The sequence below is a fragment of the Hippocampus guttulatus genome, chromosome 3 (assembly GCF_054856545.1).
Source record: "Hippocampus guttulatus isolate MCC_2025c chromosome 3, RoL_Hgut_1.0, whole genome shotgun sequence".
Lineage (NCBI taxonomy): Eukaryota > Metazoa > Chordata > Actinopteri > Syngnathiformes > Syngnathidae > Hippocampus > Hippocampus guttulatus.
The window spans coordinates 2210119-2228346 of record NC_141263.1 but is presented as its reverse complement, the minus strand read 5'-3'; the positions used below and the strand labels follow the sequence as shown (position 1 = coordinate 2228346).

The window sequence follows — 18228 nt, the reverse complement described above, 5'->3', positions numbered from 1 at the left end:
CATTGGTAGGTGGTCGTAGTGGCTTTTCTTGACATATTTACATGTCATAAGGAATAAAATAGTTAAAGGTCAAGTGAGAAGTAATTTTACAAAATCTCAAATGAAATATTTTCATGTCACAAGTAATTAAAGAAAATACATTAAATAAAGCATGAAAAAAATCTTTTGTTTCATATACTGTATATGACAAAGTAAAAGGGCGGCCCGGTAGTTGAGTGGTTAGCGCGTCAACCTCACAGTGCAGAGGTCGGATGGATTCCAGCTCCGGACCTTCCTGTGTGGAGTTTCCCCGTGCCTGTGTGGGTTTTGTCTGGGTACTCCGGTTTCCTCCCACATTCCAAAAAACATCCATGACAGGCTGATTGGACACTCAAAATTGTCTCATGTGAGTGCGGATGGTTGTTTGTCTCTGTGTGCCATGTGATTCTCTGGCAACCGGTTCAAGGTGTCCCCCGCCGACTGCCCGAAGACAGCTGGGATAGGCTCCAGCACGCCCCGCGACCCTTGTGAGGATAAAGAAGATGGATGAATGGAAGGACAAAGTAAGACTATTTTCAAAATGAGATCCGAATGAGCAACAAGCCCAGAAGTGTGACACCACTTCAAGGACAACAATAGCAGGGCTCACTATGGAAAGTTTACAGTGTTCAAAGCCAGTCAGAAATCGACTCGGAAAGTGATGTTTCAAACTTATCTGAGGGGATCCAGATGCTCAGGATGCGGCTTTGTTATGCCCGAACGGCCGGACATGGAATTGAGACGAGACTCATCACAATTACAAGAATGATAAGCTATACAGGCTGTGGTTATTAGTTTGCAATTTAATGATGTGCCATGCTGTAAATTGCGCACAATCATATTACCTATTTGGTCCATGTATTCCCACTAGCACTGAGAGCACACGTCATAGTGGGTTGGTGTCCTACATTGTCATTGCTGAGGTAGGTCTGTTCTCTTCTCTTCTTCTGTTCGACTCGAGAGGTGTTCATGATCGCCTCCGAAAAACGTAAATTGATTCCTTCAATGAAACTATGAAAATTGAAAATAATGCATCAAAACAGAAAATCAAGCGAGGAAATCACAAAATAAATTCTATAGCCCCCATACAGAATTTATTTTGTCATTTTCTCGTTTGTGAATACAACACACAACAAAGGAATAAATAAACACTTCTGAGACAGTCCAGTCTCCTGCATTTTACTGACATCTGATCGTTCTGTTAGATATTCGCTCAAGGAAATGCCAAAATAAATTCTGTTGGTGGGGCTATATATATTTTTTGATTTCCTTGCTTGATTTTCTGTTTTGATGCATTATTTTCATAGTTTCATTGAAGTAATCGTTATGAAAGCCTCTCGAGTCGAGCGGCAGGAACGTAGCTCCATCTAGTGGATACATTGTAGATTGCGTCCAATATATGAAAAAAATGACAAAATAGGCCATTCATTGAAGGTGCGCCTCATAATCCAGTGCGCCTTTTAGTGCAGAAAATACGGTACCGAAAAATCTTTTCCCATAAAAATCACAGCACACTAGTTGACTGTACGTAATAGAATCTCTCCGATGTGATCAACATGATTTCACTGTGCCTGTATGTGTGTTGGTGGTGTGGTGTGTGAGTGTTTTTCTTCTTATCTAATTTCGTGGGGGGGGGGGGTTTCAGTGGTGGTGGGCGGAACAGATAACCTTATGTGCGCATGCCGGTTGCTATTTTAGTCTGCACGCTGAGAAAGCGCGCGGATGACGGAGTGAGATGGCGGTGAAAAAAAACCAAGTTGTATTACTTACAACATTTAAGAAAAGGGCCATGCCAGCCGTTTTTTTTATTCGAATCATCCAAAGGGCGTATCACGAAGCTCACCTGTAATGTATGCACAAAACACAAAAGAGAGAGACGACGGGAGGCACGGTTCCGAGGCAAAAGTATTGAAGTTGGTCATTAGATCTAAAGGCTAATCGCTTTGAAAAATATTATGAAACAGTCTTAGTTATTCTATCATCTACTAATTGCAGACATGGTAACTTTATGAATAAAACATTCATCACAAGGTGTAGTAATACAGTAAATATTCTCTAGTACGGACTCATGTTTGCTCTGTCCAATCTGTCCTTATAACAGAATTTCCTTATTTGGGAAATGAGCATGGTATATGTCCTTGATGAACCTGCAAGTATGTTGACAAAATGCACATGTAACAACACAAGCAATAAAATGCAAAAATATATTGTCCAAAAACTGTTTATATAACAAAAACTGCAGTACAGTATACAGTACAGGTGTAGAGTATTAAAAAATCACAACACAGTACAGTACATACAGTATTTTAATGTTGATTTTTTTCCATCTTAGGGAAAAAATTAGTCTATTTTGGGTTGTTTTGTTTTGTTGGGTTGTTCTTTGTTTCGATGTCATGATCTACAGGACGTAAGTGAATAAAATTAAAATCTTTCGCAATTACAGTAAAATGCACGGCAATAAAAAGTCACTTACACGTCATCGTTTCGGATCCGATGATAGAAAATGGTGAAGTTAACTGTCGGTAGAACGAACAATGACGTGTGGTTGATTATTTGATCAAATTGGTAGTAGATTACACGGTGCATCATCTTGGGGTTGCAAAGAGGACGTCAAGCCATATCAATATTATAAGTCTATAGTAGTAATAGTATTAAGATAATTTTTAAAAAGATTTATCACATGATTTTAATCATTCAATTCTGATTACATGCTTTTGTATTAATAAAGTGGGTGATTAGCCATTGATATTATGTTTATTTATACAAATACAGTGATCCCTCGCTATTTCGCGGTTCGTTTATCGCGGCTTCAGTGCACCGCGTTTTTTTTCCAAACATATTCATAAAAAAACATATTCATTAAAAAAAAATATATATATATATTATATATTTTATATTTATATTTTTTTATATAAATATATATATACCGATACATATATATATTTTTTTGAAGTCCGCAAAAAGTCCGCAAACGGTCCGCGAGAAGCAGCGAAAGTCAGCAAAACAACAGTGAGTCACACAGAGCAACATATACAGTACATATACCGTTTCTAAGTGTTGTTTATGATGCGTGGTTGTGTGTGTGTGTGTGTGTGTGTGTGTGTGTGTGTGTGTGTGTGTGTGTGTGTGTGTGTGTGTGTGTGTGTGTGTTAGTGCGCTCTGCTCAAGCGCGAAGGCCCATGTGGGGCAATTTTTATAAAAAATATGTTTATTGGTCGCTACTTCTCGGATTTTCGTTTATCGCGGGTGTTTTTGGTCCTCATAAACCGCGATAAACGAGGGATTACTGTAGTGCACACACATAATCATGTTCACAGTTTCAGGTTTACTTGTGGCCCATGGTATATAGCCAGATTGTGTGGTATGCTGTATTCATGATGCTAATATGAGTACAATAAAAGTGTTAAACAACATATTTTGATCTATTTTATTGAATAAACCTGGAGTACACCGCTGCTGATGTAATGATGTTCATTGTTAATGCATAGTTTTCAAACATTTACCCTTTAAATATTATACTTTTGAGTATCTGGATTATGAATACGGTGAAATTCCTCTACAACGAAATCATGTTTGCAGCAAGAAACTTTTCACAACAGGGGGTTTTTCACTGTAGCAAATTTGATCTCAAATGCAAGCACACGCACACACAAACAAACGTATGTGTACACACACACACACAAATGTATGTGTACTCTATTTTTATTCCAACAGTGCATGCGTATGAGCACACACTTCTTTGACACTTCATATTGTCAGTGTAGAAAGAAATTGTTAAATTTACGATCAGCATTCACTTTCACTTACATCAATTACTTGGATAATGTCTTTTATTTTGCTTGCTCCGTCTTTCATTTTGATCACTTTTACCCTCTCTTCCAGCATCAGCGCTCTTCTTGTCTTAGCTGCTTGACATCCAAAGGTCCGTTTTGTAGCCATTTTAGCAATGCAACGTTCTTACTGCGTCTGTAACTAACAATAACAAATACTTCCTGGACCCGGTGGCTTTTCTTTTCTCCATCTCACTGTCTCTAATTCGACCTTCCCTCGATCGCCACCCAAGACAGCGTTGCTCAGCTGATGTCATGCAATGAACTTTTTAGCCAGCCACGGGACGCTTCGTAGTCCTCGATGGCCATTAGCTCTCGAAGGCTAAAAACCTTACGCTAACTGGAGTGCTTCTCTCTCATTAGCGCTGCAGTTAGCATAAGGTTTTTAGCATGATAACAAGACAGCATTTTTGAGGAAAATGCTTTACTTGTAATACGAAGAAACGTTTGTTTATTTGAATGTCCGTCGAGCCATAAGCAATTTACTCTGAGCAGCTAATCGGATGCATTCCACTCTATCTTCTACGGATCTAGCTTCAGTATCTACACACATAGACAGTGAGGTCCCTCTTGGCCAATCGGAGGCCAGGATGATGCTTGGTAAGCCAATGGCAGACCAGCTATGAGTATGTTGCGTTCAGGAAACTCGCAGCTGTGACCAAAATAAACATCGTTCACGATGTAAACCAGTGTGGTGGTTGCTGTTGCCGTTTCCGAACGAAGCAGTTGAGGTTGCTGTTGGATTAGACTTCGTTGTAGTGAATGTCTTCGCGAGGCTGGAGCAGAGAAAATGATTTCGTATAACGCAACAGGGGTTTTTCGTCGTATGGGGGGCAGCAGAATGGGAATGGTGTTTATGCATGAAGATTTTTTCACATTCGGGGGTATTTTCGCCCATGTACTGTATGTAGGTTTCGTTCTAGAGGAGTTTCACTGGACTGTAATGCATGTTAATCACTTATGAGTTCCACAAATATTGTTTCACTGTATCAGTCAACATTGAACAATGGGTTCCCATGATGAACATTTACGGAACCCAAAATTAGTTACCGTGGTTTCAAATTGGGTAATCCAATGGGACTGAAAAATGGTTTGTTAATTTCTGAAATCCTGTCTTTGTTATAAATTTATTATTTTATTGTTTGTTGTATTTTTAATTTTTGCTCCATGTCCAGCACTTTGTATACAGTGGTGGTTGTTTTAAAGTGCTCTATAAATCCAGTTGAGTTGAGAATAAACTAGATATATCTTAACAGCTCTGATCGCTAGCTGCAATAGCAGACTGCTAACAACTTCGTGTGATTCAGGTCATGCGCCACCGTAGGTTAAAGGTGACCTATCGGTACTCTTTATTTTTTACTTGTTTTTTTGTGTCTGCGATTGGCTGGCAACCAGTTCAGGGTGTACCCTGCCGACTGCCCGAAGACAGCTGGGATAGGCTCCAGTGCGCCCCATGAACCCTGTTAGGATTAACGGATCATAAAATGGATGCAGGGATGTTTTTTCTGTGAAAGTCAAACTGATAGGGTGCAGTGGGCACTAACATAAAAATATACTGTATAATATTAAGAACGACTTGAGACCAGTCTGCATCCTACCAGTCAACCCCGACTGACTGGTTGGGCACTTCTGCTCTATGTTGAAGTTCCATTTGTTTTTTTATAATTCTAAATGAAATATAATAAAATGGTTGCTATGATATGAGGTAGTGTGCCCATTGTTGTGAAATACTCTTGTTCATTGTTGTTGTTTTTTTGTTATTCCATTTCAGGGAAGGAGGTTGTGTTACTTATGCAGGCATTGAATTCCTTAGCCACACCTGAAGAAAAACTGGCTGCTTTGTGCAAAAAATATGCAGACCTGGTAAGATTTCTATTTTGGACAAAAAATCACGACCAAATGTCAAAATGGTTACCTAATCTTAATTCAAACATCATTAAGTGTTTAAAAATGAATTAAAGGGTCCAAATTGAACACAATTTTAACTTTGATAGGGCGATTTAAGAGCATGCAACATTTTGCTGCACACGCTCGAATGAACATTAGGGTTGAGAGTTGCAGAGTAAATAAGATTTTCTTTTGTTTTCTTTTAAGATAAGATAAGATATCCTTAATTTGTCCCACACTGGGGAAATTGACAGTCTACAGCAGCAAGATTGTGGGTAGAACGAAGAAAGAAGAAGAACAAAGTGTTTGCATTCACAAAATAAATGTTACAGTTTCAGTGTACACCGTTCAATTAAGTGCAATATAAATATAGATATATAGCTAGATACGGTGGGTGTGCTAATTACAATTGCTTTTCACATCATTTTTTATTCAGCAGCCTGACAGCAGTGTCAGGAACGAGCAGCGGTATCTCTCCTTCTTGCAGCGTGGGTGTAACAGTCTCTGGCTGAAGGAGCTACCTAGTGCTGTCAGGGCGGGCTGGAGGGCGTGGGAGGGACTGTCCATCATAGATTTTAGCTTAGCTAGCATCCTCCTGTTGTCCACCTCCTCCAGAGTGTCTAGGGAGCAGCCCAGGACAGAACTGGCCCTCCTTACCAGTCGCTCCAGTCTCTTTCTGTCCAGCAGACAATGCCATAATGGATGGCCAAAGCCACCACCGAGTTATAGAAAGTCTTAAGGAGTGACCCCTGAACCCCAAAAGACCTCAGTTTCCTGAGTAGGAAGAGTCGGCTCTGTCCTTTCCTAATCAGGGCGTCCGTGTTAGTAGACCAGTCCAGTTTATTGTTTAGAAGAACACCTAGGTACTTGTAGGAGGTCACTCTCTCTATGTCCATACCTTGGATGTTCTTCAGTGCAGGTGAGGACGATGCACATATCAAATTATTCAAAACATGATGAAGAAAATGCAATAGTATTATTATTGTTATTGTAACTCTTAAAAATATTTGTTTTAACCCATGGAGAAAATAGAGAAATATAGAGAATCACATACTGTAAAGTAAAAATCATCATGAACTGGACTTGTCATGGAGGATTTGTCGTCAGACAGCCACCTTAATATCTCACCTGACCCTAAACATTGTGCAGATTTGAGATAACTTGGTTCTGTACCAAAATTGAATACTGTAGTAACTGGAATAATGATGGTATGTTGCTTGTTTTGGGAATTCAGTTGGAGGAAAGCCGTTGCATGCAGAAGCGTCTGAAAGCCCTGCAGAAAAAGCAGTCCCAGATTGTAAAAGAGAAGATCCACCTGCAGGGGGAGCATAGTAAAGCTATCCTGGCCCGCAGCAAATTGGAGAGCCTCTGTCGGGAGCTCCAAAGACACAACAAGACTTTGAAGGTTTGCAACACTCGACAATTGCAAACGCCGAAAAACATTGAAAATTCCATTACGTTAAATACCACGACATGTCGGTTTACTGACCTGAATATGACATTGTCACCAGAAATTTAACGCAGGCCTCTGACCTTAACTTCTTCTCGCTTTCAAATAGGAGGAAAATGCCCAGCGATCCAGGGAGTATGAAGAGCAACGCAAGGAAGCCATGCTTCACTTCCAGATGACTTTAAGTGATGTTGAGGCCCAGATGGAGCAACACAGCTCACACAACACTAAGCTGAGGCAGGAGAACTTGGAGCTTGCTGAGAAACTCAAAAAGCTCATTGAACAGTATGAGCTCCGAGAAGAGGTAAGAGACCGTCTGTGGCACATTGCTGTGGAATCAAATTTGATCAGTGAGCAATTACAGTCAAATTTGTTTATATATATGTACATATATAAGCGGCTGGATAGCGCAGTTGGTAAGGCGGAAACCCGCTTGGGGCAATATGAGCACATAACATCATCCAGTGTGGGTCCTTGGGCAAGACCCTTCACGCTAATGCCTACCTCATACCATGATGAGAGACAATAAAACGAATGACATGCCGGCTCAGATGTCACCCGGCCAAAAAAGGTCTGTGTCAGGTGCTGGGGAAGCGGAGCACCTTGATGAAAAATGAGCTACTGGAACGAAGCAGAGATGGGCGAGATGCGATAACATGGCTCTGTTGGAATGCTGCTACTCAAGCAACCCTCGTCAGAGGGGTTGCATGCAGAGAATGTGGGCTGAATGGTTACCACGAAACAATGAGTAGCTCAGTGTTCCAACATCCACAAATGGCAATTGCTGTCACAACTTGACAGGTACAACACAGATTCCATGGTGAAGGGCCCCAGGCTACCAGATCAGAGGAGGAGGTTATTGCAAGCCCCAAAGAATGCAGATGATGATACTTGGAGGCGAGCCCCAATGAATGAAATGCTGAGCGAGGCACCAACTGACCTGAAAGCTAAAATCATGGCGAGAATTAAGGCTGGGCAACCTACAAACTGATTACAACGGCTATGTGAAGTACCACCTGAAAGTCTCATGGAAACTGAATGCAGCACTGAGGGCGATCCCTACCATAGCAATCACAGACACGCTTCAGCATCAGTGATTCTTGAGATGCTTGGCTATAAGAGCAACCAAAGAGCCATAAGATACGTTACACACCATGGAAAAGACAGTTGGAGGCTAAGATCAAGGCGGCTCAGAAAGATGTGAGTCAATTGACTGAAAGGTATATGGGAAGGAGGTCGCACATAACAGCAGTGCACAATGGCACAGCAACCTCCCTGAACAGAACCCAGTTACCATAACAGTGGCAGACATACAGGAAAGAGTCTCAGATATGAAAAACTGGACAGCGCCAGGCATGATCCACACCTACTGGCTAAAGAAACACATAGCACTCCATGAGCGCCTAGCAGTGCAAATGAACCAGTTGCTGAGGGATGGGACTCACCCAGGATGGTTAACCGTTCCTGATCATGAAGGATCCCTCAAAAGGTGCCGTCCCATCCAACTATTGGCCAATAACCTGTCTCTCCAAAACATGGAAGCTCATGTCAGGCATCATTGCGTCTAAGATAAGTGGACACATGGATCAATACATGAGCGAAGCACAGAAGGGCATTGGTCGAGATACCAGAGGAGCCAATCATCAGTTCCTGGTTGACAAAACAGTCGCAAAAGACTGCAGGTCCCGACATACCAACCTATGCACAGCCTAGATTGATTACAAGAAAGTCTATGACTCGATGCCACATACATGGATCACTTGAATGCTTGGAGTTGTATAAGGTGAACAGGACCCTAGAGCCTTCATTGCGAACTCGATGAGGATGGGGAAAACCATGCTTGAAGCCAATGGCAAGCCACTTAGCCAAGTGTCCATCAAATGTGGTATATACCAAGGTGATGCACTCTCCCCACTACTGTTCTGCGTAGGACTGAACCCCCGAAGCCAAATTATTAAGACTGGCTATGGATGCCGCCTCAGAAATGGAGCTACGATCAGTCACCTCCTCTACATGGATGACATAAAGCTGTATGCTAAGAGCGAAAGGGACATAGACTCCCTGATCCACACAACCAGGATCTACAGCAGTGACATCGGGATGTCATTCGGGCTTGAGAAATGTAGTCGGATGGGGACTAAGACAGGCAGGGTAGTCCACACTGAAGGAGTCTCACTCCCTGAAGTAACAATAGCAGACATTGAGGACAGCTTCAAGTACCTCAGTGTACCACAAGCCAATGGCAACCTTGAACTGGCAACAAGAAAAGCGGCTACGGCCAAATACACCCAGCGGGTGAGGCAAGTCTTAAGAAGCCAGCTCAATGACAAGAACAAGACCTGGCAAGAAACAGCTATGCCCTGCCACTGATCAGATAACCTGCAGGAATAATAAGGTGGCCAAAGGGAGAGATTCAGACCATGGAAGGCTCCTCACCATGCATGGAGGGTGCCATCCTAAATCCAGCACCCTGAGACTGTACGCAAGCCGCAAGGCTGGCATAGTCTGCCGAAACATCTGTGCGGAGTATGGACTGGAAACCCCAAGGTCAAAATGGGAAACACCTCCAAAGGTGGTGGAGAATGAACGAGCGAAGATCCCGTGTGACTTCCAGATAAAGACTGACAAGATGGTATTGGCGAAACAACCAGATATTGTGATCATAGGTAAAGGGCAGAGGAAAGCCGTTGTAGTGGATGTAGCGGTCCCAAGTGATGGAAACATCAGAAAGAAGGAACACGAGAAACTCGAGAGATACCAAGGGCTCAGAGAGGAGCTGGAGAGAGCCTGGAAGGTAAAGGTGACAGTCATGCCTGTGGTGGTTGGAGCACTCGGGGGCAGTGACCCCCAAACTGGATGAATGGTTGCAATAGATCCCGGGAACAACATCGGACATCTCAGTCCAGAAAAGCGCAGTGCTGGGAACAGCAAGGATACTGCGCAGAACCCTAAAGCATCCTCGCCTCTGGTAGAGGACCCAAGCTGAATGTTGAACGGACACCACCTGAGGGTTGAGACGAGGAATCTTTCAACATAAAAAAAATATGGTACTTTATGTCTTCACTGTCGACACATCATTGCTGGCTTGCTGATCAGTGTATGGTAAACAGTTGGATTTGCCCAGAGGCACCCATCTCTATATACAAACATATATACCCGTACATCTATATACAGACCAGCCTCATTCAACCTTTGTATGTTTGCATATACCTATATTTTGTTGTTCTACTTCTTCCTTTGATAACTTTGCTGCTGTGAATTGGGAATTTCTCCATTGCGAGACTAATAAAGGTTTTCTTATCTTATATATGCCTCATTCTTAACCACTCTATGATGGCCAACTGAAATTGTGAGAAGCCTTGAATCTTCATACATTCGATCACAGTTCCTGCTTCTGACCCGTAAAATGTGTGTGTCCCTCTTATAGCACATAGACAGAGTTTTTAAGCATAAAGAGCTCCAGCAACAGCTGATGGACGCTAAGTTGCAGAGAATCACTGAAATGATGAAGGAAGTGGAGGAGAAACAGCAGCGAGAAAGAACCTTTGTGAGTAAATTTTGTGTGCCCTTCCCGGACATCGTTTTCAAAAGAAAGATCATCTCATGCACAAATTAAGAAAAGCTGGCAGAGTTGGCCTTGTGTTATGTGTGTGTGTGTGCGTGCGTGCATATGGATGGATGGATGGATATAACATCATAATCAAACGCAATTAATCACATTTTTCAACTTTTTCTTTGAGCCTTGTAACAGATATTTATTTGAGTAAAATCATGGAATTAATATAAAATCATCAAATACCAAATATATTCATATCATAATTAGACTGTTCTCATATCTTTATTTGATCCTCTAATTGGAATCTTTCTATAAAATACAACTGTTGCACCAAAAATGTAAAAACTGGGTCATCTTTGCAGGAATTGTTCTTTCAATATTCTCAGAGTAACAATTCTGAAAACGTCTCACATACAGGTTTAGTTCTTTCCAACTAATATGGCATTTGAATTTTGCATTGCAAAGTACGCAAATTAGTTTTGTTATCTCCAATGATCCGTCAAACAACTTTTCAACGTAAAACTACGTAAAAGTAGACGGTCTTCACGTCAGTAACACCTCATGCACAAATTAAGAAATGTTTTTATTGCAGCTTTGAATCATTCATGTTAACAGTTATTCAACCCAGATCAAACAAATGGAATGTGCAGACAATGATTGTTCATGTGAATTGGCTGTGAGCATTTTAATTTTTGTGATTTTAGTTGCTGAAAGATGCCACTGAATCAAGACGCAAATGTGAGATGATGAAGGACCAAGAAGTTCAACTCAAGCAGCAGGTCAATAAAGAATCAGCACCACAAACCAAAAATTTGTGTATAATTTTTTTCTTGTTTCAAGAGGTTAAACTTCGTGTTGGACCTCACTGTTGTCCGAAGAAATATTTCAGTTCTTTTCCTTCCGCTGGTTTATGGGGGCTCATTTGCTCCGTTAATTTTGCGTCCAAGATGGTAACTCAACAACAGTAACCTTTTCATCTGTTCTTGCTGAACCCCAAGTATGATTTTTATCCTCTTTGTGGGAGATTTTAATGTTCATGTCTACTCTCCTGAAAAACCATGAGCAAAGACTTATTGATTCCTTTAATTTACGCTGTGTGTGACCGGCCTGACACATGAAAAAGGGCATCATGTAATTTCAGGACTACTACAAAGCACACCTGATTAAAAGCCATAGCAGCTAAATTTAGGAATAAAACAAAGCTTTAACTACGGGTCTATGAGTCATGAATAGCTAACTGCCAGAGGTGAAATCTAGCAGCACAGGATATCCCTTTCACACATGCAGCTCGTGAATGCATACCAAAATGCGTCATTAGTGACCCAGGGTTTGTTTTAGAGCTGGTGACACCTGGAAGAGAGCCCCTCATAACCTACTCAGGTGCACATGAGGATTCTGAGTGACATGACGCTCTGGCCGTCATTTAGGACTCGTGGAACCATAGTTGCAGACATAACTTTCATTCTATTTTGTCTCAGCCAACTGCCAGAGGCAGTGGCTAACAGCACGGATTGAGGAATGCCAGCAAAGTCACAAGAAATTCCATACACAAACATCACTGAGAAACCTCAGAAGAGCAAAAGACCACGCCAAGAGAATGGTGAGTGGTGGCATCCACATGATAAAATCTGGAGAAGATGACATGTGATGACCAGGGACAGTAGCACAAATGTCCTTCCTCCCCCTTCAAAGTAGCAGCTCTCCTGGTCGAATGACATCACAACCACAATGGTATGGGATGGTCCAACACCTGAAAAGAGTGGTGAATGTTATCCATGATCCAGCGAGGCACGCACTGTTTGGAGGGCCCTCATCAGATACAAAAAGCTGAGCAGATATACTGATGACCACAGTCACGTCAGTATAAAAATGGAGGCATGGCACAAGAGCTCCGCATTGACCCCAGTGTCCCTTCATTGGGGTACAAAACATGCAAGCTCGATTGCTTGGTTAAAATGCGAACCAACAGTACCTTGGAAACAAAAGCAGTGTTAGGCCACAGATGGACACCAGCACCATCCAGGGTGCCACCTCAGATCGACTGATCGACAGTGCATGAAACTCATAGAGACGCTTTGTGGAGGCAGTGGTGCGCGATAACACAGTTCTATGAGACACCCACTGATGGTCCGCATCAGCCAGGGGTTCAAAAGGGGGCTGGCATGGTGTGTCCAGCATTAAGTGAAAGTCCCATTTCAGGACACAAGACACATCACAGGGACAAAGAGGTAGAGCCTCCTCAAAGTAACGACGAAACAAGAACATGGCACCCCACCAAGCCCTTGTCCACGATCGCGTGTTAGGCAGAAATAGCGGCCACATAAACCTTCAGAGTTGGAGACTGACCCATATCAACGAAAGACTGCAGGAAGTCCAAAACAGTGGGAATCAAGCAATCCACAGCATTCACCCCGTGGTTCACACACGACGCCACAAATAACTTCCACTTCTTAACATACTGTGGTCGAATAGACGGAGTTGTGGCATCAAGAATCGTCCGTTTGACCAACTCCTTTCAGCGGGTAATCAGTGGTTCAGAATCAGAATCATCTTTATTGGCCAAGTATGTAGAACACACAAGGAATTTGTCTCTGGTAGAACACGCTGCACTAGTAACATCATAAGAAGCTTATCGGCCAAATACACAAGCTGAGGCCAATTAGTAGGGAGCCAAGGGTGCACCAATGCATCCGGGCCAAGAGGTCTGGTGTCCTCCCTCAGGGAAAACCAAAGGGAACAGTAGGTGGAATCTCAGAAGTAATGATATCGACCTCTGATCTGAAGATACACTGCCCACAGACTGGCCAGGTTTGGGGCAGTACACCCGAGAAGGCGCTGTGAGGCCCGCAACAACTGGGCTGACCTCGTCTCGCCTTGGTGTCGCATCTGTGGAAAATGGTTGAGGTGTTGTCCGACCACACAAGCACATGCCGGCCCCAGAGGCACAGCAGAAAATGGACTAGGGCAAAATGCACTGCACATTGATGTGTGAGGCCTAACCGGCAAAGCTGACAACGCAGAATGGAGGTATTCCGGACCGCCTGAGTACGAGAAGGTTCACAAATGAGTCAGTTGTCCTGGTCCATTCATGTTCAATGTTGGGCATTCATCTTCTTCGACACAAGGAAGTAAGTTGAGTAGATGTCTTTGAGGTGCACCAAAGGATTCACGGCTTCGATCGCGTCCTTTGCTGGGAGGCCAGACAGCTTCTGGTCTAGCGGCAAAGACTTCTCCGTGTCGCTGATGGGCTCCCTCACCCGGTTGGCATCAGAGCTGAATCCTGTGCCCAGAGTGATAGCGGTAAGGCTATGGAAGTGGGTGAGGACACTACCTGCGCGACAGATGTTAGGGGCAACCTTCCACTCAAAACATGGGGTTTTGAACGTGTGAAATTCCTGCGTGGGAAGCTGTCACGCTGCAGGCTGGGAGAGAGGACGCAAACATTGCTGTCACAAGGAAAGGCACACAGCAAACATCAAGGCAAGACTGCTGGTGAAAAATGGCAGCAGAAGCGCCAATACTCAGAAAGATAGACGCAAAGGCATAAGTCCCACAAAGCTCTATGCTATGAGTGGCTGCGCAGAGGCTACAATGACTAGCAGAGACCCATCAAGGCAAATGCCGGTAAAACACTGTGGTGCCAGCCACTACAATACAACGCCACAGCTGGGAGAGGGTTCACGGACATGACTGTCACAAGCAAAAGTGCACAAAAGCCCCACAGTGGCAGATCCCAGTCGCTGGTTGGATGAATGTGGATGACTGCCAATCCAAGAAAAAAGCAAGTAGATAAATAAGCAAATAGACGACCACAGTAAAACAGAATGGGTACAAAGGGAAGAACAAATTCCCCAGCAACACACGTTACATCGTAGCGTACCCGGCAACCATCAAGGCGAGATGAGCAAACAACAGAAGCACTAACCTCACCTCATGTCGCCCAACAACACAGGGCTGCGAACAAACAGAACTGGTGACCACAGACCGCGACAAAAATTAGTTTGACCCTCACCCCTGATTTAAATGATCTTGATTGAACAGGTCTGGAGGTAATCAGGCTTTAGTGTGGCCAGTGAACATGAACTCACCTTTTCAAAGAATTAGCCACAGTTAAATCATGATTTAACAAAGGGGACAAGTACTGTTTCGTACAGGACCAGATAACGCAATTGTTTTGTACTTAATAAATCACTATTTAAAAATAAATAGTATTTTTTACTTCGGTAATCCTTGTACTAGTTTGATAATCTTGAACGTCAAAGTGGGCAAACCATGCAAACAGCTATACATTCACTTTTCACGACAGTTTGCTTGGTAGGAATACTGCTAAGTGTACAGCAGGGGCCCTACATTGAGAATCTGAGTGAATAGGGCCCTACATTGAGAATCTGAGTGAATACTGCATCCAGCTGATCAGTACAGATGGTGTAGCAGAAGGGAGAGAAGCCATCGGGCCTGAAGCCTTATTGATCTGAGGTTTCTTAATAGTGTCTCACATCTTGTTTGTGAATGGTCAAGACAGAGGTGTTAGTCATATGTGTGATGAAGATTGTCAGTGGTGGGGCTGCATGGGCGTGGGATGTAAAAGTGTCCTTTTCAAATCTTCAGTGAAATATATTCGAATTGTAGAGTTTTTAACAGAATGCTGGTCTTACAGCTTGACTGCATAGCTTCTCTGGGTGTTGTCATTTTCCTTCGCCATCTGGTTTCCTGTCTGCTTCTACAAGACTGTGTCCCCTCTCCAATAGGCATCCTCCTTTGTTTTGCGAATTTGGTGCAGTTTGAGAGTGAGCCGAATGCTAAGCAAGTCTTCACTCATGTAGTAGGTACTGTAAGTGGTGTAGGGTTGTCAAAATGTAATGAAAATGACACAAAGAAAGACATTACGAGAGAGGGCGTAGCAAGGCAACCATCCGCTAGGGCACAATCTTGGATTTTATGACAGAATATCGATGGTCTTTCGGTGTTGCTGCACTTTGTGGCACATTTTCTTTTCAAGACTGTGCCATACGATTGATTTACTCTAACCTACTGCTTTTACAATCTCCCTGATGGGTTTCTTTTGACATTTCATCCGAATGTCTTGCTTCACTGATGGTGATTCTTTGCATCTCATAATAAGAGTTAACAGCCAACAGATCCCAAATGCAAATAGAGCACTTCAAATGAACTCTACACTTTTTGTCTCTTTCTTGTAAATGGGATCATGAAGGAATCACACACCTGGCCATGAAATAAATGAGCAGCTCCATTACTTGTGATCCTTTAAAAAACGGGAGGCACATAAACACACTGTTGTAATTCATCTGATAACGCATGTCAATACACTCAGTTCAAAAATATGCCGTTAAAGCATGTTTGTTTTATTTCAAATCCATTGTGGTGGTGTCTCGAGCCAAAAAGATCTGAATTGTGTTTATGTTGCATGATTAATGGCCATTATTTCTGCGTGTATATCAATAAAAGTAACTTAACTTGACAATCGAAAGATTCTAAAACTCATCTCATGTGCCTTAGCTTTCCCTGTACATGGACAAGTTTGAGGAGTTTCAGAGCACTCTGGCCAAAAGCAACGACGTCTTCACCACTTTCAGACAAGAGATGGAGAAGGTAAGGGTTCCAAACTTCTATCACTAACCACAAATGTGACACATTTTGTTATACTCTTGTCTTTCTGTTTTTACCTCGCGATCTGGGCAACTTGTTTTCCTGAGTGGCCAACAGTCAGCCACTGGTTTTGCAGTGATTAAAAATTTGAATTATTGTTGCACGATTTTACATCGTACATATAACAGACAATCAAGACACATTCGTTTTCACACTCCCAAAAAATACATTTACGGGTTTTAAGCTAGTAAGACCCACACAGCTACCATCAAGCCATATAAATACATATTATACAGTTTGTTATAAACATGTTTTATAGAAATAATTATAATATGGTATTTAAATAGGGAAGCTTGCAGTCTCTGACGCCAGAATGGACTTGAGCAATGTACAAGGGGCATTGAGTACAGTCAGTGAATGGGGGAAGGCATACTCTCAAACTATCCACCCTGTTTTCTTTATCCTTCCTCCTATGTTCGCTTTCTGTGACTATCTCTTATTTTCATGAGTCAGTTTTGACCTCTGTTGTAAATCAGCCATAAAATACCCTGAATACAAGTATTCATCATCCAATTTGTTTCTTATTGATTGGATACATTGTTCGACTTCCGATCCATGAAAGATCACTTAATATTTTTTGTTGTGGCCTTTTGGCTTTTTTGTGACCGCTTACCCTCCCATCCATCCATTGTCCTACGTTTTCATAATTAAAAAAAAAAAAAGTCAAATGAACCATATGAGAATAAAATACATAATAAAAGCTTGTTTTGTTACAGGATTATTAGTGAAGGGCATTAAAACATATCTCTGAACCCTTTCATGCACAAATAGTAACCTGCCACCTGATAACCTGATAAGCTATACACTGTAATAACCACTGTTCCTGAGAGGGTTAAATGTTCAAAGTAAAAAAATAAAATAAAAGCTACCGGATTTTCCGCAGTTAAAGGCACACCTAAAAGCCTTCTATATTCTTCAAAGCTGACAGTGCACCTTAACATCCGATGCACCTTGTATATGGTCATTTCGGTAATATTTCGTGGCTTGCTGTATATTTGACTATATCAAGACCCCAAAATGGCTCCTTGCAAGAGACATGCTTATAACACAGAGTTTAAACTAAAGGCGATCGGTTATGCCAGGGCTGGCCAACCAGTCAGAGACACCGACTCTGATAGTGGAGACTTTGACGAGACGGAGCTGGGCATGTTGGATGCCGAATTCGCTCAGTTGTTCAATTCGGACACCGAGGAAGAAGGATTCGAGGGATTCCCCGATGATGAATGAACTAAAAAAGTTAGCTTTACATGCTTCTTTTGTGTGTTTACAGCTGAACAAGGCTGGGCATGGTGTGAATATGGATGTTAACGTTTAAACAATGTTGAGTTATTGTTCTTGCTTTGCACTATTCAGGGATGAGATTTTTCCGCTTTTTGGTGGAATTCCGCATTTCAAAATGGACCTTTTTTATATTGTTCCAAATCCGTTGAGAACTTTTTATGGGGGTAGGTTCTGGTGTTATTTCTGGGCTGCCGGACTTACTTGTCTTTGGCAGACTCGGGACTCATTATGTTTACCAATAAAGTTTGCAAGCATCCATTTTGAATACCGTTTTTTCTCGCGAAACGTTAGTTTGTCGTTACTTCGTATAGGCTAAAGGACATTAGTTATGGGCTAAAACTAATGTCTTACATGTTGTGATTGGTCGCTATATTGGCAAATGCAGAATCACAACCAATCCGTGTTCGCCTTCTTAAACCCCATTTCCGCTAATTCTGAATGGTTTTGCACGAGGGAAATTGCGTATTGAAATTACTTGTGTATGTAGTCTGTATTAAACAAATGCCGAATATTATCGAGACTCGTGACGAAGCTAACAT

The 18228-nt window shown here is 42.3% G+C and overlaps 1 protein-coding gene across 5 annotated transcripts in view; it reads left to right on the top strand.

Annotated features, from left to right (window-relative positions):
* txlng (taxilin gamma) overlaps positions 1-18228 on the top strand; it is a 57822-nt gene that overhangs the window by 19923 nt on the left and 19671 nt on the right. For all 5 annotated transcript variants that reach the window (XM_086106209.1, XM_086106208.1, XM_086106206.1 and 2 more), the window contains 6 exons: positions 5620-5711; positions 6970-7140; positions 7295-7489; positions 10613-10732; positions 11446-11520; positions 16259-16351. In XM_086106209.1, the coding sequence (XP_085962335.1) occupies positions 5620-5711; positions 6970-7140; positions 7295-7489; positions 10613-10732; positions 11446-11520; positions 16259-16351 (746 nt within the window). The remainder of the gene's footprint in view (positions 1-5619; positions 5712-6969; positions 7141-7294; positions 7490-10612; positions 10733-11445; positions 11521-16258; positions 16352-18228) is intronic.